Genomic DNA, 22654 nt, shown 5'->3' on the forward strand with positions numbered 1-22654 from the left:
GTAAGATGGTCAAAAGCAGAGGAGTTGTGAAAGCACCAGCTCTGTGCCCTGGTCTGCCCCAAACCAGGGCCCTGTGCCCTGTGTGTCAGGTACACGGAGGGCCTGGTAGAAAATGTACCACCCAAGGGGACCCCAGAGGGGAGGGGCTGGATCCCCTCTCCACCCCTCACGTCAGGAGAACTCATCACACTGTCGGAGTCAAATCCTAACCACTGGCACTCACACAGAGCCTTGTGGTGCAGTGGGTTATGGATCTGGCATTGCCACTCCAGTGGTGCAGGTTCGATCCCTGGCCCAGGAACTTCCACATGGCATGGGTGCGGCCACCGCCCCCCCCCAAAAAAATAGATACAGAGTGGTCCATAAATGGTCAGTTTAATGCAGAAAACCATGATAATTTACAAATGAATCATTTTATAGGTCAGAGGCAGGAAAGCCCATGAGGCTGTGAGGGCAGAAGGGAGGTGGAGGCCATTGGGAGTCAGGGGTGGCAGCTCCTTCAGCACCTTCACAACCCATCCCACCCAGGCTCCCCCACACTGGGCAAGCCCCTGAGGTCCCTGGCCCCGGTCCCTGGCCCTGCTGTTTAACTCTCACGAGTCGTTCCCCAGCAGCGAGACCCTGGATCCACTTGAGGAGGGAAGGGGAGGGAGCAAGGCAGGAGGCTGCTGGCTACGTTCCCTCCAGCCAAGCCACAGCATGAAGCAGAGCCAGCCCTTGGTGGCCCAAGATGTCACCATTCCCTTCCCTCCCAGCAGGTGGCAGAGAGACAGAACCCAAGCCTGGAGGAGAGCACATGTCCTTGGGCTGAGGTTTGGGAAGGGGTTATTGGATTGGATCTGATTTGGAGAAACACAGGGATCTCAGATGAGGTGGCTGCTGGGCGAGCCATCAAACCTAATTCTAGGACCTCCCCTACCCCAAATATCTACATCCATCTGTCAGAGCTGGCAGGATGCTGGTTTGAGTTCAGCACCTCCCATGTGGGGCATGCAGGGGTAGACAGGCTGGAGGCTCAGGGCACTGGAGGTAGAATGGAGCCCTCCCACCTTCCCCCTTCCCCAGGCCAGCAAGGTCAAAGACACATCTAAGGCAGCCCAGATTCCAGCATGGCCCCGGGCTAGGAATGCCGGGCTTCCCGGGATGGGTGTGGTCAGAGTCCTGGCTGGCCACAGGCCCTCTGCCACCACCGACCCCAAGTCTGATAAGGTGAAGACGATCCCCAGAGCTGGGTCCTGTCAACCCCTCCAAAGGAGAATGTGGTCACCAGCAGCGTCCCAGGGGCTGGCAGCAGGGGCAGAGCCTTCTCCTGGGACACCCACCTGTCCCCTCTCCCATCTTGTCCGAGGGTGCAGACCCCAGAGCAGAACTGAGCCCTGGAGGATGGGTCTGGCCAGGCAGATGGGTAGGAGAGGGAGGGGGAAGCTGGTCACTTTGGCATCTCCAAGGCCGATACTTGAGGCTTCACCTTGAAATACTGGTTGAATCGGATCACTGCGTACCTGCCAGAAGACAGGAGGGGGGACGGGAGGGTGAGAAGGGAAGCCAGGTGGGCCCTGGTAGGGGCATTGACACCACAAGGAAGGTTCTTCACCAGCTCAGCCCATTGGGTCTGGGCAAATGGACCCCAGCCTAGGCTGGGGTGTTTGTTTTAAATTATTTCAACTATAGGAGTTCTCATTGTGGCGCAGCGGAAACGAATCCGACTAGGAACCATGAGGTTGAGGGTTCAATCCCTGGCCTCGATCAGTGGGTTAAGAATCTGATGTTGCCGTGAGCTGTGGTGTAGGTGGCAGACGAGGCTCGGATCTGGAATTGCTATGGCTGTGGCTGACAGCTACGGCTCCGATTAGACCCCTAGCCTGAGAACCTCCATATGGCGCTGGTACAGCCCTAAAAGGACAAAAGACAAAAAAAAATAATAATAATAAATAAAAATAATTTCAACTATAATTGTACTTTTCTTCTTAGATCAGACCGGAGCAACCCTTCCCTAAACATGTTTGTTGATTTTTTTTTTTTATCTTTTTAGGGCTGCACCCAGGGCAAATGGAGGTTCCCAGGCCAGGGGCAGAATCAGAGCTACAGCTGCTGGCCCACATCACAGCCACTCGGGGTCGGAGCTGCATTTGTAACCTACACCACAGTTCATGACAACGCTGGATTCTTAACCCACTGAGCGAGGCCAGGGATCAAACCGGAGTCCTCATGGATACTAGTTGGGTTCATTAACTGCTGAGCCACAAAGGGAACTCCCTGATTTTTTTTTTTTTTAATAGTTCACCATGGTCCATGGTCACATCACAACAGATCTCCAGGGCCTTTTCCTTCTGCAAAAGTGGAACTTTATCTCCATCACACAGCAACACCCAGCCCCCAGCACCCACCCTTCTACTTTCTTCTTTAGGGATGCGACTACTTCAGTTACCTCATCTAAGTGGAATCATACAGTATTTGTCTTTTTTTGTGATTGGCTTGTTTCACTTAGTGCAGTGTCCTTCAAGGCTCATCTGTGTGGTAGCTTGTGACATATTTCTGCCCTTCCAAAGGCTGCTGCATAATATTCCCTGTATGCACACACCACCTTTTGTTTAACCATTCATCCATCAAGGGACACCTGGGTTGCTTCTACCTCTTGGCTATTGCGAGTAATGCTGCTGTGAACGTGGTTGTGCAAATATCTGTTTGAGACCCTGCTTTCACCTCTTTGGGGTGTTTACTCGGCAGCGATGTTGCTGGATCGCATAATAATTCCACTGCTAACTCTCTGAGGAAGCACAGAACTGTTTCCCACAGAAGTTACACCATTTCACATTCCCAACAGCAGTACACGGGGCTTCTTGTTTCCCCACAGCCTCACTAACACTTGTTATTTCCTGTTTATTTAAAAATACCCCCCACCCCACCCCCAGAGTTCCCGTCGTGGCTCAATGGTTAGTGAATCCAACTAGGAACCATGAGGTTGCAGGTTCAATCCCTGGCCTCGCTCAGTGGGTTAAGGATCAGGCATTGCCGTGAGCTGTGGTGTGGTGTAGGTCACAGACTCGGCTTGGATCCCGAGTTGCTGTGGCTATGACGTAGGCCAGTGGCTACAGCTCCGATTAGACCCCTAACCTGGGAATCTCCATGTGCCGCAGAGGCAGCCCTAGAAAAAAACCAAAAAAAAAATTTTTTTTAATAAAAATAAAAGTAAACACCCCCCGACACCCCTCCCGTCCCAAAAGAAGGAGTTCCTGTTGTGGCTCAGCAGTAAATGAATCTGACTAGCATCCATGAGGATGCAGGTTTGATCCCTGGCTTTGCTCAGTGGGTTAAGGATCCAGCGTTGCCATGAGCTGTGGTGTAGGTTGCAGATGCGGCTCAGATCCTGCATTGCTGTGGCTGTGGCACAGGCTGGGAGCTACAGCTCCGATTCAACCCCTAGCCTGGGAACCTCCATATGCTGTAGGTGCAGCTCTAAAATTAAAATAAAATAAAATTAAATTAAATTAAAATAAAATAAAATAAAATAAAATAAATTTAAAAAGTAACCACCCTAACAGGTGTGATGATAGGTTTGCCTTGCATTCCTCTAATTCTGGGGAACACTTTGAAGCCAGCATAGTGATTCCTTTTTAGCGGAGCGCAGGTGGGGAGGGTAAAGACAGAGACTGGACTGGGATGGAAGACAAAATGATTCCTAGTCCTTTAGGGACATGTGTATCATGCACAACAGGGCTGCCTAAGTGGTCAATATTCAAAGTACAGTCTTGGTTATCAGTCCTAGGATGTCACTAGGGGGCTTCTGGAGGAGCAGGTGGGTCTGATACCCCAGGCAGGGAGGCTGGGAGGTAAAAGCATTAAATCACTGTGTGACCTCAGCCAGTCAGCCCTCCCTCTGGGACTCTGTTCCCTCTGCTACTTTTTTTTTTTTTTTTTTTTTTCTCTTTTTCTTTTTTTGCTTTTTAGGGCCGCACCTGAGACATGTGGAGTTTCTCAGGCTAGGGGTAGAATCAGAGCTGCAGCTGCCAGCTTACACCACAGCCACAGCAATGCAGGATCTGAGCTATGTCTGCAACCTCTACCATAGCTCACAGCAGTGCCAGATCCTTAACCCACTGAGTGAGGCCAGGGATCGAACCTGCAACCTCATGGTTCCTAGTCCGATTCATTTCCATTGCACCACAACAGGAATTCCCATTTTTTTTTTTTTCATTTATTTTCTTTTTACAGTCACACCTGTGGCATATGGAGGTTCCCAGGTTAGGGGTGGAATTGGAGCTGTAGCTGCCGGCCTACACCACAGTCACAGCAATGCCAGATCCAAACCACGTCTGTGACCTACACTACAGCCACAGCAATGCCAGATCTGAGCCATATCTTCGACCTACTAGGCAGAAAGCGGGGGCTTCTGACAGCATTCAGAGAGGGGCTCTGGGCGCATGCGCTTCCCACGGCCTTCCTGGAGCACTGATCCCCTCGTGTGGGCTGGCTGGAATGGGGATGAGTTAGCAGAGCACAGGAATGGATCCTGGACATTCTCCTGGGGCTGTCCTTTGTCCCCACATCCTGGCTCAAGGCTCTTCCTTCCCCACGCCTCCCCAACTCGCTCCCTGCACTCACCTGAGGAAATCGAAGTCAATGGTGGAGAACTGGCTCTGGATGAGGGCCCAGAGGGCCCATAAGAAGTGAGACGCCTGAAAACGGATCAGACAAGGTCAGTGTGGTGACCCCCCCCACACACCTGTCACGGACCCCCAGACCTGGAGGGATACAGTCACCATCAGAGATACGAGGACACTGGCAGAGACAGGGTGGGGTCCTCCTGGCACAGATGGGGGATATCGCAGAGGTCAAGTCACTGACGATATTTGGGGGCTCCACTCCTTCTAAAAAAAGGCAAGCAGAGTAGGCTCTACCCCTTCTGGGGCTTAAGCAGGATGGGGGCTTTCAACCTGCTCCCCAGCCTAAGCAGGACCCAAGCTCCATCCCTGGTCTCTTCCCTACCCAAGAGACTCTTTAAGGCCAAAGTATCCAGGATGAGAGGAATCCCTAAGCCAGAGCCTAGGCCTGGTGGCCAGTGCAGGGGCTGGCACCCTGTCCGTAGTGCCCTGGTCACATGGGCATCATAGGGCCAGTTGCTGGAAGACCCCTAAGCTGACCTCCTCCTCCCCTTCCCTGTCTCCTACCATGAGGAGCTCAGGTTAGAGAATGAGCATAGACATGGGAGGAAGGTCTGAGCCAGGCACCGATCCCCGTGCCGTAGGTCACCTGCCTCCCCAGAGCCAGACAACCAGGGGGCCCAGGCTACCCTGGGCTCAAGAAGCCAGAGCACCATGGTTCCTGCTATTCCTGGACAAACAGCTGTGCCACCACTGCATTCCCAGGCCAGGGGGCCCACTCCCGCAGCCCTCCCATCCCACCCTAAGTCCTGCCCACTCTGGGGTTGACTCTATAGTTCCTCCCTCCATGCTATTCCTCTCCCATAACTTAAAGGGATGGAGATTAATTAGCAAGTGGGAATCATCACTACAGATTTAGCAAGAGGGACGTTCCCATTGTGGCTCAGTAGAAATGAACCAGACTCGTATCCATGAGGATGAGGGTTCGATCCCCAGCCCTTCTTGGTGGGTTAACTATCCAGCATTGCCATGAGCTGTGGTGTAGGTCACAAATGCAGCTCGGATCTGGTGTTGCTGTAGCTGTGGCATAGGCAGGCAGCTGTAGCTCTGATTTGATCTCTAGCCTAGGAACTTCCATATGTTGCACCTATAGCCCTAAAAAAAAAAAAAAAAAAAAAAGTTTAGCAAGAGGAAGGCATGGGTGGAACACTTAAGAGGAAGAACCTGATGAGAATCAGTTTTATACCAATATGGAAAATAGAATCCGCAATCCAAAAGTACAGGTAATTAAAGCTTTTATTTAATTCAGGACAGCTGACTCATCTTCTTGCTTATGCATGGCTGACATTAGCAAGACTAGTCAGCAATCCCCTGGGCACCCAGCAATGGAGACCTGGCATGTACCTTGGCTAAGCAGCACTCAAAATCTAGAACTGACAGCACAGTGATTTGAGAAGGAAGAGCCTGACGGGAAAGGCTTACATAGGGGTCTGAGACAGTGGAGGTAGTTAAAAAGGGGGATTAGAACTGACATTCTTGGAGTTCCCGCTGTGATGCAGCAGAAACAAATCCAACTAGGAACCATGAGGTTGCAGGTTCGATCCCTGGCCTCACTTAGCGGGTTAAGGATCTGGAGTTGCTGTGAGCTATGGTGTAGGTTGCAGACGTGGCTCGGATCTGGCGTGGCTGTGGCTGTGGCTGTGGCTGTGGCCGGCAGTTGTAGCTCCAATTCAACCCCTAGCCTGGGAACCTCCATGTGCCATGGGTGTGGCTCTAAAAAGACAAAAGACAAAAAAAAAAAAAAAAAAAAAAAAAAAAAAAAAAAAAAAAGAACTAACATTCTCTATCTCCTCTAGAGGCTTAAAAAAACGGGGGGGGGGGTGTTTAACTGCAGCATAAAAGGCCAAGGTTAGACACTAGAAAGAACTTATCTCAGTGAGAGATAGTAGGAAGCTGAGATCTCTTTGGAAGTCGTTCCCTGGTAAGGAGAAAACCTGGACTTGATGGAATGAGAGGAAAGCAGTGAACAGGGCATTTTACTATTAACCGGAGGCCCAAGATGTCTCTTTCCAGACGGCCCCTCTGGTTTGGGGCTCTAGAACATAGCACGAGAGTCTCCAGGGCCTCACCCCTGACCCTGGGCTGGGCTTCCTCCTCCCTGGGCTGTGGGGAGGTAGGAGCTGGGGGTAAGCCCTGAGTCCCTCCTCCTGGCTCCTCCTTCCCCTCCGCCTCCCAGTCACACGCACTCACCAGGGCAAACTTGTTGACTTGCACGTAGAGCCTCTCCACCTCCCTGGGGGTCACAGCCATCCCCTTCTGTGCCTGCAGGTAGTAGCGCAGCCACTGCAGCTGGGTCTCCCGCGACGGGTACAGGCAGTAATCGACCTCATTCACACCTGATGGGGAGACATGCGCACAGAAACTCCTGGGGAGTTGGGCCCCCATGGGGGGGGGGTCTCTTCCAGCTCAGGAGGTGTTCCCTGATCCCCTCAAAACCACCATCTACTTTGCCCCTGTGGGGCTGTGCCTAAGCATGGAGCTTCTCTGATCAAAAACTCTAATGCGTGAAGGGTCGACCCCCGTCCCAGCTGGGGGTGCCAGTTTCAGTGGGCTGAGCTAGAGGAGAGCACAGAGAGAGGCAGATTCACTGAGGGGCAAGGCCCAGTCCTGGAATTGACACAGACCCCCCAAGATAGCACCACTGGGTCCCTGAGCCCTACATAAAACCTGGGTACGGAGGAGATGCTGGGTCAAAACTCTGAATCGGGAGCCTAGTTGTCGGGCAAACACTTTCCTCTCACTGGCCTAAATCTCATTTTTAAAGTCGGGGAGCTGGATATAATGCATCTCAAACACTGCTCCCTGGACCAGCATTGAGCTGGCTACCTAAGAACATCAGCTGGAAAGCCTGGCAATAATACAGATTCCTGTCCAACTCCTCCAATGATTCAGAAATGCAGTCAGGCCCAGAATCCCTGAGCTAGGTGGCTTTGACTCCTTCTAGGCCACCCTTCCCTGAATCCTCAAGCTGCCAGCCCAATATGCACCAGTCACATCCTGTGCAGAGACCCTGGCTTTAGAGCTGGGCTAGAGAAAAGCAGTTTACTTAGGACCAGGACTGAGGCACATTCCCGTCTCTTCCTCCCTCTTCTTTTTTTCCTATCCTTCCCAAGCTTCCTTTATATGCCCGGAGAAACACTGCCTCCTGGGCCCCTAAGGGTATGGCTGGGGAAGAAGCTCCTGGTGCAGATACAGACACTATGGCCCAGAGAGAAGAGAGCTGTTCAAGGTCACACAATAGTTAGAGGCTGGTTCTTTTTTTTTTTTTTTTTTTGGTCTCTTTGTCTTTTCCAGGGCCACACTCGCGGCATGTGGAGGTTCCCAGGCTGGGGGTCCAATCGGAGCCGTAGCCACCAGCCTACGCCAGAGCCACAGCAACACCAGATCCGAGCCGTGTCTGCGACCTACACCATAGGTCACGGCAACGCCAGATCCTTAACCCGCTAAGTGAGGCCAGGGATCGAACCCGCAACCTCATGGTTCCTAGTTGGATTCGTTACCACTGAGCCACAACAGGAACTCCAGAGGCTGGTTCTTAACTCCCAGCTCCCGGCGCCGGATCCCCCTGCTCCCGAGGACCCTGGTGGTCCCTCTCTCCCCTCTAGCACCCTCTTCCTCCCCACATGCCAGGTTCCTGCTCTTTCATTCTCTACTTGGAAGCAGGATGCAATCTTCCCCCCTTGGAGAAATGTCCAGCTGGACTTTTTGCTCCATGAGGTGGGTAAGGACTTAAAATGCTTAAAAAGTATCCCTTTTGGAAAGGCTGGAGGGTCTGGCAGCCGAGCAGTCATAGGTCCACGCCCTGCAGTGCCAGCCTCTGCTCCATGCCACCCCCCATGGCTCAGCTGCTCTGCCCAGCTGAGGCCCCAGCCATCCCGTGGGTTCCTCAATGCAGCTTGTGGCCACCCCCCGGGAGGCATCCCCTCAGGAGCCAGCAGTGCTTGACAGCCTTGGTCACCTGAGGTTCCAGAAGGGACGTGATTGGCCTGATGGGGGCTGGGGAGTGCCGGAGGCTGCGTCAGATGCCAGCAATCCAGTTGGCCTGGGCGTGCCTCACCTATCCTAAGCCATAGGGACTGGCTACATGGTGCCAAGCATCCCACACTGCCAGCCTGGGGATGTCCCTCCAGTCTGGGTCCATCCACCAGTCGCCTCTTTAGCCCTGTCGAATTGGTTAACAATTAAGCTCTCGAGCTGGAAAAACCTGCCCTGCTTCTTTTACACAGACGATTCTGTTGTACACACCTGCCTTTATGGAAGGACGGCCCTAGGCTCAGCCAACCTCTTCCACGGCTGCTCTTCCTCTTCCATTCCCCGTTCAGCTGCAGGCAAGCTCCCCTGCCTGACATCAGCAGCAAACACCAACTGGGGGCTTAGTATGTGCCACACTGGTGTGTGTGTGCGTGTATTTCACATCAATACTATGAAGTGGGTACTATTAGCATTTCCTTTGTACAGAGGCACAGAGAAGGAAAGTAACTTGTCCCAAGGGTCATGCAGCTAGCAAGCAACAAAGCCAGGAGGGGAACCTGCGGAGTCCAGTTGCAGACTACACACTTTTTTCTCCCAGGCTAGGGTTCCAATCGGAGCCGAAGCCACTGGCATACGCCAGAGCCACAGCAATGTGGGATCCGAGCCACGTCTGCAACCTACATCACAGCTCACGGCAATGCCAGATCCTCAACCCACTGAGTAAGGCCAGGGATCGAACCTGCAACCTCATAGTTCCCCATCAGATTCGTCAACCACTGTGCCATGACAGGAACTCTTAACGTGTTCCATCAAGTTTAGTTTTCCCAATTTGTACCAAAGTGCCAGATAGGCTAGCAGGGGCTGTGTCTGTGCATCCAGCCTCCCCCATGAGACCTGGAGCTCTCGCAACGGAGGCTGTGCCCCTGCCCCTGAACTGTGATATTTGGAGCACAGGGTGTCCAGCCTCCACTCCCCACCTACAGAAGCCCCTCTCTTCCTCCCCCCTGGACCTGGCCCTCCATCCTGAGGAGGGTATCTTGGACAGAGGCCAAAGAGGAACGCCCCTCTCACCTGCAAACTCATTGAAATGGTTGCCAATGTCAAAAGCTTGGTAGTTGTAGCCGGCATATTCATAGTCAATGAATCGGACATGACCTGTGGGAGAGGAGAGGCAGGGAGGGTTGGCCCCAGATTTGGAAACGGGGCCTGGTCAAGCTTCCACAGACCTCAGGAACATGCCCACGGGCCCTCCCTGGCCTCGGCAGCAACCCAGCTTCTTGGTGGCAACCGTCTAAACTGCTTCCTTCCATCTGTCACCTGCCCTACTCCAGCCCCAGCTGTCCCTCTCACACTGCTGGGTCCTCAGCACGGCTAAGGACCAGAGAGAAAGCTCGGGGCTTCCTGAGGCGAAGCTCTCATCAGGAACACGGGATCTCTCCCTCTCTGTAAAGTGGCTCAGGGCAGCCGAGACATCCTTGTCGGGGAATGGCTCTGCAAATTGTGATTTTTGAGTTCTTTCTTGGCAAAGATTTTTCTAAGTAGGAATTTGTTTCTTTCTCATTTCTCTCCTACAAATTAACTTCTGACCTATACCGGAGGTCTCACTTTGCTTGTCCAAGTACTGGCCTGAGGACCAAAACCCAGAAACCAGCTGGTCAAGCAGGCTGAGCCCTGCTGCTGCGTGGCCAGGGCCAGAGAAGCCATACCTTTGGTGCTGTCATAGATGATATTCTTGCAGAGCAGGTCATTGTGACAAAACACCACAGGGGAATCCAACTGAGACAGATGCTCCTTCAGCCAGGCCAGCTCCTGTTCCAACACCTCCACTTTAGGGACATCTGCAGAAAGGCTTGACAGTGGCAAGAAAGTTGGCCGGTAGAGGGAGGGCTGAGAGCAGACACACAGGTGCTTGGCCTCAAATGCCCTGGGCTCTGGCCCCATCACGAGTTCCACCTGCGGAAGGACCCTAGACAAATGGCTGACCTTTCAGACCCTCACTTCTGTCATCTGTAAAATGGCACTAAGGTTTTCCTGTCCTTCTGACTTCCTGTGGTTACTCTAAGAAGCTGATTAAAACATGGGCATAAAAGCATTTTGCAAAGCATAAAAGTCCCTGACCCAACAGCATCCTGCTCCTTGGTCAGAGGGAGAGGGAAATAAGGACAGAGGCACAGGAGAGATTGGGGAAGGTGACAATGAGTGTTCAAACTCAATTATTCCAGACAGGAGACACGGGCGGCGGGGGTGGGGGTGGGTAGGATGTGAACAGACCTGCTCATAGGATGCTCAGAACAATTCCTAGGGGGAAGGTGTAGTTCTCTACAGTAAGATCCAGAAAAGCTCCTCCAGGGGACGAATCACTGCTCTGGGGTGGGGGGAAGCGCTGGCGCCCTCTTGAGGAGGCAAAGGGTGGTCCTGGTATGTCTCCCACTCTGGAGGCTGGCATCACATGTGGAAAGGACCAGAGATCATCTAGTCTAGCTTCTCACTGCACAGTAAGACCACTCAGACCCACACCAGAAAGCAAAAATACTGCTTCCTCGGCCCATTCCTACAAGGTCAAGGGGATACCAGGGCTTTTCGATGCCAGAGCACTTGCTCTGCTGAGCTCCGATAACTCACCGCCCCCACCCCTTGAACTAGGAGGGTGTTTCCCTGCCCGCTGCCTGTGTGGGGCCACTTGAAGGCAAGAACAAAGATGCACAGAGGCCACCTGTCTCTCAGCCCCACCCCATCCCACGGCCCACAGCAGGCATTTCTGCAGAGAAAAGTACATGCTGAAGAATGAATGAAGAGGTCAATCAACGATGTTCTCGGAGGCCATGGGGAAGCTGGAAAGGGTATACTGTGCTCCAATGTTCTGAACTTTGGTCCCCAGGAAGCACACAGGTCTGTGTACACTGAAAAGCCAAACAGTTAGCAGAGCCCTGAAAACCCCAGAACCACCAATGGGTGGAGGGGAGGAGGCTAGGGTTTTTATCTTCAGGCATGTGACTCCTGTTTGCTTTCTTGTTCAGGGCACTGAGGGTGCGCATGCAGGAGGATGAGAACGAGAAATGTCCCATTGTCCCTCACCCGCCAAGAGGCCAGAACACAGCGAAGTGTATTCAGCGACTGAGGCATCCCCATGTCCCCCTGGGAAAGGATGAGCAGCAGCCTCCCCTGCAGGCTTTGAGAAGGTCAAAGTCAAAGAGGATCGTAGGTCTCCACCCCCATGGGGAAACTGAGGCTCAGGGAAGGGCAGAGGCTTCCTCCAGCCTCCAGATGTGTCTTACACAGATGGATACACTACTTGCTCTCCTGAGGAGAGCAAGAATCCCAAAGCCTCCAAACTGTGGGGGGGGGGGGGCGGTGCTCAGTAGCCTCTGAGATTCTGCACAGGCCACTCTGAGTCTACAAGTCTGCTAGGGGTGGGATGGGGAAAGGCCTCTCCTCACTCTCACTGGAGTTTTTTATTTTTATTTTTTATTTTTTTATTTTTTGTCTTTTCTAGGGCCGCTCCCACGGCATATGGAGGTTCCCAGGCTAGGGGTCCAATCGGATCTGTAGCCACCAGCCTACACCAGAGCCACAGCAACGTAGGATCTGAGCTGTGTCTGCAACCTACACCACAGTTCACGGCAATACCAGATCCTCAACCCACTGAGCAAGGCCAGGGATCGAACCCACAACCTCATGGTTCCTAGTTGGATTCATTAACCACTAAGCCATGACGGGAACTCCCGAGTTTCTTATTTTTATTACTTTTTTTCTTTTTAGGGCCGTACCAGAGGCACATGGAGGTTCCTAGGCTAGGGGTTGAATCAGAGTTTCTGCTGTCAGCCTATGCCACAGAACGCAGGATCCGAGCCACATCTGCGACCTACACCACAGTTCACGGCAACACCAGATCCTTAACCCACTGAGCAAGGCCAGGGGTCGAACCCGCAACCTCATGATTCCTAGTCAGATTCATCTTTGCTGCACCATGATGGGAACTCCTTGATCCTGGCTTTTTTTAATCTTTTTTTTTTTTTTTTTTTTTTTCCTTCTTGAGGGCTGCACCCACGGTGTATGGAGGTTCCCAGGCTAGGGGTCCAATGGAAGCTGTAGCTGCTGGCCTACTCCAGAGCCACAGCAACGCAGGATCCGAGCCACATCTGTGACCTACACCACAGCTCACGGCAACGCCGGATCCCTAACCCACTGAGGGAGGCCAGGGATCAAACCCACAATCTCATGGTTCCTAGTCGGATGTGTTAAGCCACGAAGGGAACTCCGATCTTGGCTTTTTAAAAGAAGCTGCCTTTAGTTCCCACTGTGGCTCAGCTGTTTAAGAACCTGACATAGTGTCCCTGAGAATGCCAGTTCGATCCTTGGCCTCGCTCAGTGGGTTAAGAATCTGGGATTGCCACACGTTGTGGCATAGGTTGCAGATGCGGCTTGGATCTGGTGTTGCTGTAGCTGTGGTATAGGCGTACTGTTGCAGCTCCAATTTGCCCCCTTATCCTGGGAACTTCCATATGCTGCAAGTGCTACTCTAAAAAGAAAAAAAAAAAAAAAAAAGCTACCTTTTGTTTTAAGATTTTTTTTCCCCCCTTGGACTGAGACCATCCAAAGATAAGATTTAGGGGGCTACCTTCAGTGTGCCCAGGTCTCAGCTGGAAAAACATGTCTTTGACATCCAAGATGCTTGCTGCCCAGGCCCTGACCTCTATCTGACCCCTATACTACCCACCCCAAGGCCAGGCAGCTGGTTACCGTGGGAACAAACCAGGCCTTCTACCTCCCTGGGCAGCCTCCCTTGCTGCCCTGCTTTCCTCCCCTGAGCACCTGGAACACTGCCAGCTTTGCTACCTTCGGCCTTGCCATCGCTCGACTCTCAAGGCTGTGGGGCTGGCAGAATAGTAACCACCACCGCATCCCAGAAACTTTCACAGCCCAGGAAGAAGAGCTCCTCCTACTCCTCTGTCCCTCAGAGGCAGCAGGAGGTGGGGGCAGGGGCTGGGGCTCTCCTCAGCGAAGCCTGGGGTTCCCCCTGAAGAAAGGACGGCTGCCTGGCACATGTCCATTCAGCTCTCGGGATCCGGGCAGAGGGAAGAGACCTTCTCTCCATGGAGGACTTACTTGCTCACCATCTTTGCCCTCAGGCCCATCAACCCATCCGAATCTCTTCTTGATGCCCCTGAAGCCGTTATCACCCCCATATTCCACAGCCACCCTGGGCTCCTCCCTGCCCAGCCCAACCCTAAGGACTCCCAGATCTATTCCCACAAGGTCTGGAGTTCCTGTTGTGGCTCAGTGGTAACCCGACTAGTATCCATGAGGATGTGGGTTCAATCCCTGGTCTTACTCAGTGGGTTAAGGATCTGGCGTTGCCGTGAGCTGTGGTGTAGGTCGCAGGTGCGGCTTGGATCTAGCACTGCCGTGACTGTGGTGTAGGCCGGCAGCTGCAGCTCCGATTTGACCCTTAGCCTGGGAACTTCTATATGACACGGGTGCGGCCCTAAAAGAATAAAATAATAAAAACAAAAATAAAAAATATTTCCACAAGGTCTGGCTGTTTTGCCTATTCTCCAGCTCCCCATGGGGCTGCCCCAGGGCAATGTCCCTCAGAACCTGCTTCCTTGATCCCCTGCCTCAGAGTCACTGGGGAAGCCGGTCAAAAATGCAGATTCCCAGGGTGTAATGCCAGACCTCCCAATCGATGTCCAGGATTAGGCTCGGACTCTGCACCTAGTAAGCACCCCAGGATTAGGTCTGAAGCCTGTACCTAGTAAGCACCACCTCATGCTCAAATTTGGGAACCCTAGTCCTAGATGTGGCCCATTTAATGACGCTCCCCCAGCTGGCCTCCCATCTCCCAGACACATCTGTCCTTTACAATGTGGAAGGCTTTCCTCCTAAATTACAGTCCTGATTAGGGGACTGACCTGAGCCCTCGGCTCTGACACCTTCACAGTGACTGACTCTCCACTACCTGCCAAATTAACCTTGGCTCCCTAAGCCAGCATTGAAGGCCCCTCATAATCTAGCACCCACTCACCCTTGCAGCACCATCTCCGGCCCTACCCCCAACCCGTCCTGAGGATCTGCTTCAGCCAGCCTCATCTACCCATTACCCACAGCAAGCCAGGCTCAAGCCGTCTCCTCTAGCCAGAGCAGCCTCCCTTCTCATCTCGGCCACACCATCTCTGCCAAGAAGACTTCCCCTGGTGCTGCCACCTTGGCATACATCACACACCCTGCCCAGGCAGGCGCCATTTATACAGATGGTTCCTAAGAGCCTTGAGGGCAGGGTTTATGTCACCTTCAAGTTTTTATTGTGTTAAATCCCAATCAATCAATGGAAGGAAGGACTGACTAAGTCAGAGCTATGAGGCCAAGACGGGTTCCCAAGTGCTTCATCTCATCTGAGTGACTGATCATCACTGCCCTGCCTGTGGCAGGTTGGACAGTTTAGGGCAGGTGTCACTGCCCTCAAGAGGCCCAACTTAAGCCTTGTGACCAAACTTGATTTGCCCGAGGTCAAAGGTGTGATGAGAACAAAGGACAGTGGCTGGTTCTCCTTCAGGGAACACTCCCTTTCCAACAGGTCACCCCAAGGTTACACAGCACTACAGGTAAGAGATGCTGCAGGAACATGGGTCATGCCTGAACACCAGGCCTGGACTCTAGTCCTTGAACTATCTCTGATCAGTAACAACCTTGGGTAGGTCCCATCTCTCCTCTGGGCCTCAGTTTTTCCATCTGTCACATGAAAGTGGTAGGCCAGATGATCAGAGGGTCCTGCTCTCCACGTGCCATTCTCACCCCAAGGAGGAAGGCAGTCCTTGTCCCCGAGAGAACATCTGACACAGAAAGTCTGAATATGGGCCATCCTAGACCAATAGTCCCATAGCAGTGCTTGGTAATGACCCAGAGGGAAGATCTAGGTAAAGTCATGTGTGTGTGCATGTGACAGAGAAACATGATCGGGGTGGTTAATTATTATCTTGTCATCTTAGGAGGGGAAGGAGATACCCTTCTCCCAAACCTTTTCTGTGCCCTGCTCCCATGAACAGCTGGAAAAGAGTGGTGTTCAATCCTAGTGGATTGACCATGGAGGGATCAGAGACTCGCTATGGCCTTTTTAGGGGCAGGGGTGCCCCAGTCTTTTCTCATGTCACCATCCTTTTCTCAGCACTCAAGGATATGCTGAGGCGTCAGGTATCTGGAGGCTAGAAGGACTCAGGTTGCTGGGCAGAGAGGGTAAGGAGAGGGCCGGGGAACCGAGTCTTCCCTGGGGGAGGGCAATGTCAGGAAGGGTGGGGTGCGTCCCTCCCTGGCAAGAGCAGTGAGGAAACAGCAAGCTGTCACTGTGAACATGGTGGGGAGCAGGGGCCCCAGAGCCACGTCGGCCCCAGAGGCTGCCCAGACAAGTAGCAGGAATCCTGAAGTCTCAAAGGTTTGTCAGCTAAAGAGCTGAGTTCTTCTGACTGATCTGAACTCAGCCCCACCCCATTCTCAAGAGGGCCAGGCCCTTGCCTCTCCATGCGCAGAAGGCAGCTCAGGTAGAAAGGGTCCTAGGCTGGGAAACAGAAGCCCTACCTCTGACTACAGCCCTGTGACCATGGGCAAAGCTTAGTCTCTGAGCTCAATACCCAAGTTCCCGAGGTGTCATCCACCAGCCCACCTCTGCTGGTTGACAGAGGTGAGCAATGAGGACTGAAGCCTAAACCTCCTGGCCAGGGTGGGCCGGGGAGGGGAGGCCATATTAAGGCAGCAGAGACAGTGGCAGCCTTGAACCCATTCACAGATCTTTGTACCTGGGGTTGATTTCATTCTTCACAAGGGTGAAATAATTGTGTATCTTGTGCCAGAGGATGGGCTTGGGCAGGCTGCCATTGGCGTGGATGGTGTGAATCTTTGCCATTTCTAAGGCGATGAGCCTACAGCAGAAAACAGGAAGAACAGAGTATGAGTGTGGGACAGGCCTTCTGCAGCTCAGCCCCTCCCGATCATAAAGAAATGGCCCTTACAAGGTCCACTGGGGCCGAGGTTAGGACCATACAAATCTGTTAGGAGTTCTCGGTCCTCCAGAAGGAAGGTCTCGGCAGAATGGTTAGGACCATACAAATCTGTTAGGAGTTCTCGGTCCTCCAGAAGGAAGGTCTCGGCAGAAGGCGTGAAAATAAAGCCTTCAGCCTAGCAGCTCCCCTTCCAGAACCAGAGCTGGGGCAGCTTGAGGAAGCAGAAGGGCAAAGCAGTGGGCTAAGCAGGCCAATGACCCCGCCCCACTCCAAGGTTGTGTAATTACAGCAAGCCCGGAGGACAGGGGGGTCACCCGGGGATGGGGAGAGTACCCTCCCCCAACACCTCCTGGACTCTGACCCATGCCCTCAGGGGGCGGTGAACACATGGCCCCAAGGGATCAGGGGGTGGTGATGCCAGGCAGGGAAGAAATGCCTGTCTCTTATCAGTCTGGCCAAGGTGGGGAGGGAAGGCAAGCCAGCCCAGGGCAGCCCCTTCCTCTGCAGCAGGGAGTTGATGCTGGCGGCTGGGTGCCAAGGACGCAAAACAAACCAGCGTTCTATTTTCAAGTTCTCCTGTGGACATTATCCAAGGTCCCGGGAGAGAAGGAGGGGGCGGTGGCAGAGGAGAAAACAGAACCACGGAAGGTTGCTGGGAGAGGGCGGGGGTGGATGGTCGGAGAGGGAGGGCCTTGATAAGGACCCCGGCGTCTGAGGCCCTGTGGCCCGGCTGGGCTCTCCCAGTCCTCTGCCAGCTCTCCCTTCTGGAGCCCCACCCCCCAGCCAGCTGCCGCGCCTCCAACATTCAAGCCTCCTTTGCCTCTGCCTGTTGCTCGAATAATAACCACTGGGAAAGACAACAAAGGCACTGGCTGTTTGAAACCTTGTTACGGAGCTGTTCCAGGGACACCCCCTCCCCTTGCCAGGTCCTGGGAAGGGGCTGGCCGTCACCCATTACAGCAGAGCGGGGCGTCTGGGGCTCCTCCGGAAGCGCTGCCGAGACTCCCACCTCCTGAAGGGTGGAGGGGGCAGGGGGCGTGGCAGCAAGCGAGCAGGAGAGAGACCCAGACTGCGCTTTCAGAGGCTAAAAGGCCCTGGGGCACAAGGGAGCCCACCAGGGTTTGGGCAAAACAGGGAAGCAGACCCGAGACCCAGAGCTTCCCTTCCCAAAGGAAGATTCGGAAAAGAGCCTGAACCGAGCGTTTTCTTGAATATCAATAGAGCTGTTGTCTGGAATAGCAATGAAAGTAATCTCGACACTCAGCATTTTTGTGCTGCAAAGTCTCCATGCTGAGGGTGGAAGGTGGGGTTCAGGGGAACATAGGGAGGTGGCTCCTGAGGCCTCTTCCTCCTGCAGAGATCCACCTTCGTGCCAGAAGGATGATGGTCTCTGCTGGGAAAATCATCAAGGAAGGGTCTACCTCCTACACCTATCCCAATTTCTGGCTCTCCCCCAAATAAAAAGTTCTTCCTCTTATCAGACCTAAATCCATCTTCAATCTTCCTGACAATGGTAATTGGTTCTGTGAGAGGATGAGTGACAGCATTAGCTTCACAGAGGTGGCAGGAGCCCGGGAGCAGTGAGGACCTGCCAACAGTGGAGCTTCTTTGCACAAGACTGAGGGAGAGGTGGGAGGGGTACTGTGGGAGAAGTCAGGACAGGGTCCCCCCGCCCCCTGCTCTGACCTCGCATCCACAGCTGGGAGCATCTGGAGCTATCAGCTGGAGCCTGGGAAGACCCCTACCCACAGCTACAACATACAACTCCACAGGAATATCCCGGGGCCCAGCCAGCCCGAGACGCAGGATGGCTCAGGAGAGGAGGGATGGGGTGCTCTCACATTGCCTTCTTCTAAGTCCCCAGAGGCCCTGCTAGGGGCTCCCTGCAAATAGGGCCAGGTGCACCTGCTTGAGCTTAACTGGGGAGCAGGTGAGGGAGCAAAGAAATTTCTTGGTCCAGTCCCCTGGTGGGCTTTCCTGTTTTCCCCTTGGGATCTGGGAGGCCCCTTCCCCTTGGGAGGAACAGGACAGATCCAAAGGGTCTCAGGAAGACACTGGTGCTGCTGTCCCCGGTGTCAGGGGTCACCGTCGGCTTGCCTGGAACCTCACTACAGTCTGAAAGCCCTGCACATACATGTGGCGTCACAGGGAGGGAGGGGGACCTGGCCAGACACCCCTGCTCAGCATGGTCAGAGGACACCACCATAGGGACTCTTCGTTGGATCTCCTCTTTCCAGACCCCACAGTGGCATCCACAGTGCTTAAAGGTTAAGTCCAATTCCTGGGTCCTACACATCCAGGCATTTAATGGGGGGTACTCCCTGGGGGCCCCACGGAGCCTTCTTGTGAGCCTCTGGAAGGAAGTCTCAGCAGTTCCCCAAACATGGACTTCCGCCTTGTCAGAAAGCCCAGAAAGAGCTCAGGCGAGGGGAAGGGTGGCATCTCTCTGGGCTGGTACAGCCACGCTCACCCTGGATAAGGCCCATTCTCCAGGCCTCCCTGAGCCCTGGGCAGTAGGGGAGGGGCAAGAAACCCTGAGCGCTCTGGGGATTTGGCTCAGATTTCACTTCAAGGCTCCAAGAGATGTTTCCAGGTCAGACGTGGGGTGGGCCCGACAAATGAGGCATGGGCCAGGAAGCAGATCCCTCCTTTGGTCCCATGGTCACCAAAATTCTCACTTGCCTCCTCAAGGGCATATCCTTTTAGCAGACCCTACTGCAGATCTACTGAAGCTATAGCTCCTCTCCACAGAGCCAGGCAGATAAACACACACACACTTTTCATGCAGGTTCAAGGAATTCACAGATCTTAAGACTCTCATTCATGGACTCCACCAAGGAAGTGGCCAAGGATTTTGACACCCAAGGCCCGTGGCATCATAGAGATGAATGGTACCTGGGCAGCCTCCTCACCTGAAGAGCCGGGGCTCACGGATATGCTCAGGCCCCAGGGCCATGCCCTGCATGTACTCGTAGCACAGCCCGTTCTGGAAGGTGCAGTAGAGTTTGGGGGCGCAGCCATGTGCCCGCAGCAGCTGGAAGTTCCTGACCTCATTCTCTCGGTCCACCAGCAGCTCCGTCCGCTCCCCGTACACCCGGACCAGCACACAGTCCCGCATGTCCTCGTCCACGTAGCAGGCCACCAGCTTGTTGGTGATGCCATCAGTGAAGCGCTGGCATGGGGGAGAGGGCAGCGCAGGGATATGTGGGCCAGGGACTTTGCTCTTGCCCTGCAGCACCCCAACTCCAGCATGGGGTGCTCATCTGAACCCTCAGCACGGTCACACAGAACCCCCATCCTTAGCCCCTTCACTTAAGAGCTCAGCACTGCTCCTAATGCTCCACCCTGTCCCAACATTTGAGGTAGACCAGAAAGCTCAAGACAAAAAATGGCAGCCTGGGCAAAGCCAGGCCCACTTCTCCTGGGCCTTCCTTTACTGGATAGGATTTGGCAGTGGAGGGGTTTTCACACCACTTGGTGGGCAGAAACCCCCTCCCCATCTTCACTCTCCTATCGGGCCCTGAAAGAATGTGGCAGAGGAGGGCCGGGAGTAGCCCAGGATGGATACAGCCTGACCCAACTAGCCTCTCACTGCCCTACAGGCAGAGGGCTCCTTGCTGTGTCTCTTGCCCCACCCAGCAGCAGGGGCACAGGAGGGGACTGAGGTGGGCACCCACCCCAGGGCTTTGATGGTCAGAGTTCCTTAGGGCCAGAAGAGATAGTAGATCCTGGGCTGGGAGAGCTGGCTCTCTGGGTAGGGTGAGAAGGAGAAATGAGCCAAGGAATTTACAGAGCACAGTGTGACAGAGCTGTAAGGTGCCTTAGAGGACATCTGAACCAATAAAAGGTGGGGAAACTGAGGCCCAGAGAGAGGAGGGACTGGAAGACAGCATGTTAGGCCAGTGCTGGAATTAACGTCAGTCCTACTTAATGCCCTGACAGTTTTATACCAAAGCGGTCTTTTATTTAGAAACGTTACCCACCCTCCCCTCCTCTAAGAAGGGTCTGTCAGCCTCCACACTTGGTTCTGACCCTTGCCTTTCCCCACCCAGAAAGGCCCACCAGCATGGAGCTCCTCCCACTCCAGCAGAAGCTGCAGGTGCCCATTCCCGGCTGCTTCCTCCACAGGCAGCTCCTAGAGAGGATGGGGCAGATGAAGGCTCTTTAGAAAGGAGGCAGTTCATCTAGGGAGTCAGCCTGAGGCTCCTCAAGGGGAGGCTCTGTTCACGTCTATGTCCCTGAGAATGTGCCCAGCAGAACAGGGAGGTGCCTTGTAACGGGGGAGTGGTGTTGCTGAGCCAGAACCACCCCCCCACCCCCTCTACCACCGCCAAGCGCCAGGGCTGGGGGCTAGCCCGGAATTTCACAGGGTGGCTCCTGGGACCAGGAGAAGCAGCTCAGAGCCTGGAGGCTTGGTTCCCACCATAGGGTGGAGAAGGTGCAGCGATGTGTGTCGGAGTGTTGGGGGGATGCCCTTAAAAGTTCCTGCCTCCGCAGGTTTCAGAGCCAGCTGGGAACACGCTTCTGGGCAGCGAGGGGCACCAGCACGCAGCGACAGGGGGTGGGTCCCGCACGCGCAATGTGCTGACAGTGGGCAGGTGGACCTCCGGAGTGCCTGAGAGCCCCAAGAGGAGAGAGCTGTGTGGAGGGCCGAGGAAGGTAGGAGCCTAGCTTTGCTTAGGGACCAAAATAGATAAAGAAAGAAACACACACACAAACCACCATTTCACCCCTCTCCTGAGCAGCAGTCGCGCACCCCTGGGACGGACACCCGGAAGGATGCAGGGACAGAGGTCCATGCATCCCCACACCAGCCCCGGCGGGGCCCCATCCCGGGCCTCGCGCCCACTCGGCTACCTTGGTCCGAACTTGCTCGGGCTTCCAATGCGGTCGCAGCTCCCGGATGAGGCGCAGGGCGCCGGGGAGGATGTCGTTGTGGTCCACGGATATGCCAAAGCACGGGACGGCGGCGGCCCTCGGGGGGCCCGGCGGCTCCCGGCAGCCCGCGCCGGCCGCCGCCTTCTCCTCCATGCCCCATGAGCACTGTGGGCAAGGCGCCTGCCTCCTCAGGTAAAAGGGCGAGCACGGCAGGGGAGCCGAAGGGGGCACAGCCATTCCCTGCAGCCCCACCCCCTCGGAGCCGCCGCGCGGACGCTAGCCCCCGCGGGGGGGCCCAGCGCGGGAGTGGGAGTGGTAGAGGAGGGGCCAGGGGAACTCCATGACTCGGGAGCCAGCGGCCCGCTTCAATCGCCGCCCTGCAGCCGGGCGCCCCAAGCCGACCCGGGAACGCCAGGGCCAGCCGCGATTGTGACATCACGGGCGGCGGGTCGCAGGAACGCCCCCTCCCCGCCCCGGGCGGAGGGCCGCGGGGGTGAGCCTCCCGCCACAGAGGGCAGCCGCGGCCGCCGCTACCTGGAGCGTTGGGCGGGGTGACGCCCCCGGGGAGGCCGTGACGTAGGGGGCGTGGTCGGGGGGCGTGGTCGGCGCGGCCCGCCCCCCCACCTGGGTCTCTGGGCTGCCCAGCAGTCCTGGCCTCACCCGCGGGCTTCTGAGCGGGGGAGGTGGCCGCCCCCCTTCCAGCTCTTCTGGGTCAGCTCCCCCTGGGTAGCCTGGGGCAGGGCCTGGGGAAGGCTCTTCTTGCACGCCTACTCCTTCCTGGAGTGTGGCCACTGGCTGCTCCCAAGAGGTCAGTTTGGGCTGGACTACCTGTGCCCCAGCTTCCTGCCCCCAATCGCCAGAATCCTGGAAGAGGTTCTGTGGGAGCGGCCCCTGCTGCATCTGGAAAGTCTTTTCCGACGGAGAGGGGACGTTGGGGGAAGCATTTTGGGGTGGGTGTGCCAATGGTGACCTCACCAGCCACCAGCTCGCATAGGAGAGCTCTCACTGCACCTGTTTCCTATTTCCTCATGTTATCTCTCTGACCTATTCAGAACCCCTTAACCACAAGGCCCCAGTTCTGCCTAGCGGAACTTCTGTGATGATGGCAATGTGCTATAACTATGCTGTCCACAAGCCGCATATGACTATCCA

General features: G+C 54.8%; 1 protein-coding gene across 6 annotated transcripts; it reads right to left on the reverse strand.

The window, feature by feature from the left end:
* Window positions 1-359: 359 nt before the first annotated feature.
* On the reverse strand, window positions 360-21671 carry ETNK2 (ethanolamine kinase 2). Of its 6 annotated transcripts, none has more exons than XM_013989550.3 (9): window positions 21482-21671; window positions 20687-20759; window positions 19537-19796; window positions 16421-16543; window positions 10340-10482; window positions 9705-9788; window positions 6852-6997; window positions 4603-4676; window positions 360-1502 (listed from the first exon to the last, which is right to left on the reverse strand). In XM_013989550.3, exons 2-9 carry the CDS (start codon window positions 20729-20731, stop codon window positions 1430-1432), a joined length of 948 nt encoding a protein of 315 aa, XP_013845004.3. In that variant the 5' UTR covers window positions 20732-20759; window positions 21482-21671; the 3' UTR covers window positions 360-1429. The 6 variants fall into 6 exon arrangements, 5 of the variants coding, with proteins under 5 accessions (XP_013845004.3, XP_084832958.1, XP_003357431.3 ...); XM_084976832.1 differs by having other exon boundaries at window positions 20608-20759; XM_003357383.4 differs by lacking the exon at window positions 20687-20759.
* Between the last annotated feature and the right edge of the window lie 983 nt (window positions 21672-22654).

Source organism: Sus scrofa, chromosome 9 (genome assembly GCF_054392235.1).
Source record: "Sus scrofa isolate SSC_HxYL_T2T_F1_AM1 chromosome 9, Sscrofa_HxYL_maternal_Yorkshire_Landrace_v2.0, whole genome shotgun sequence".
Taxonomy (NCBI): Eukaryota; Metazoa; Chordata; class Mammalia; order Artiodactyla; family Suidae; genus Sus; species Sus scrofa.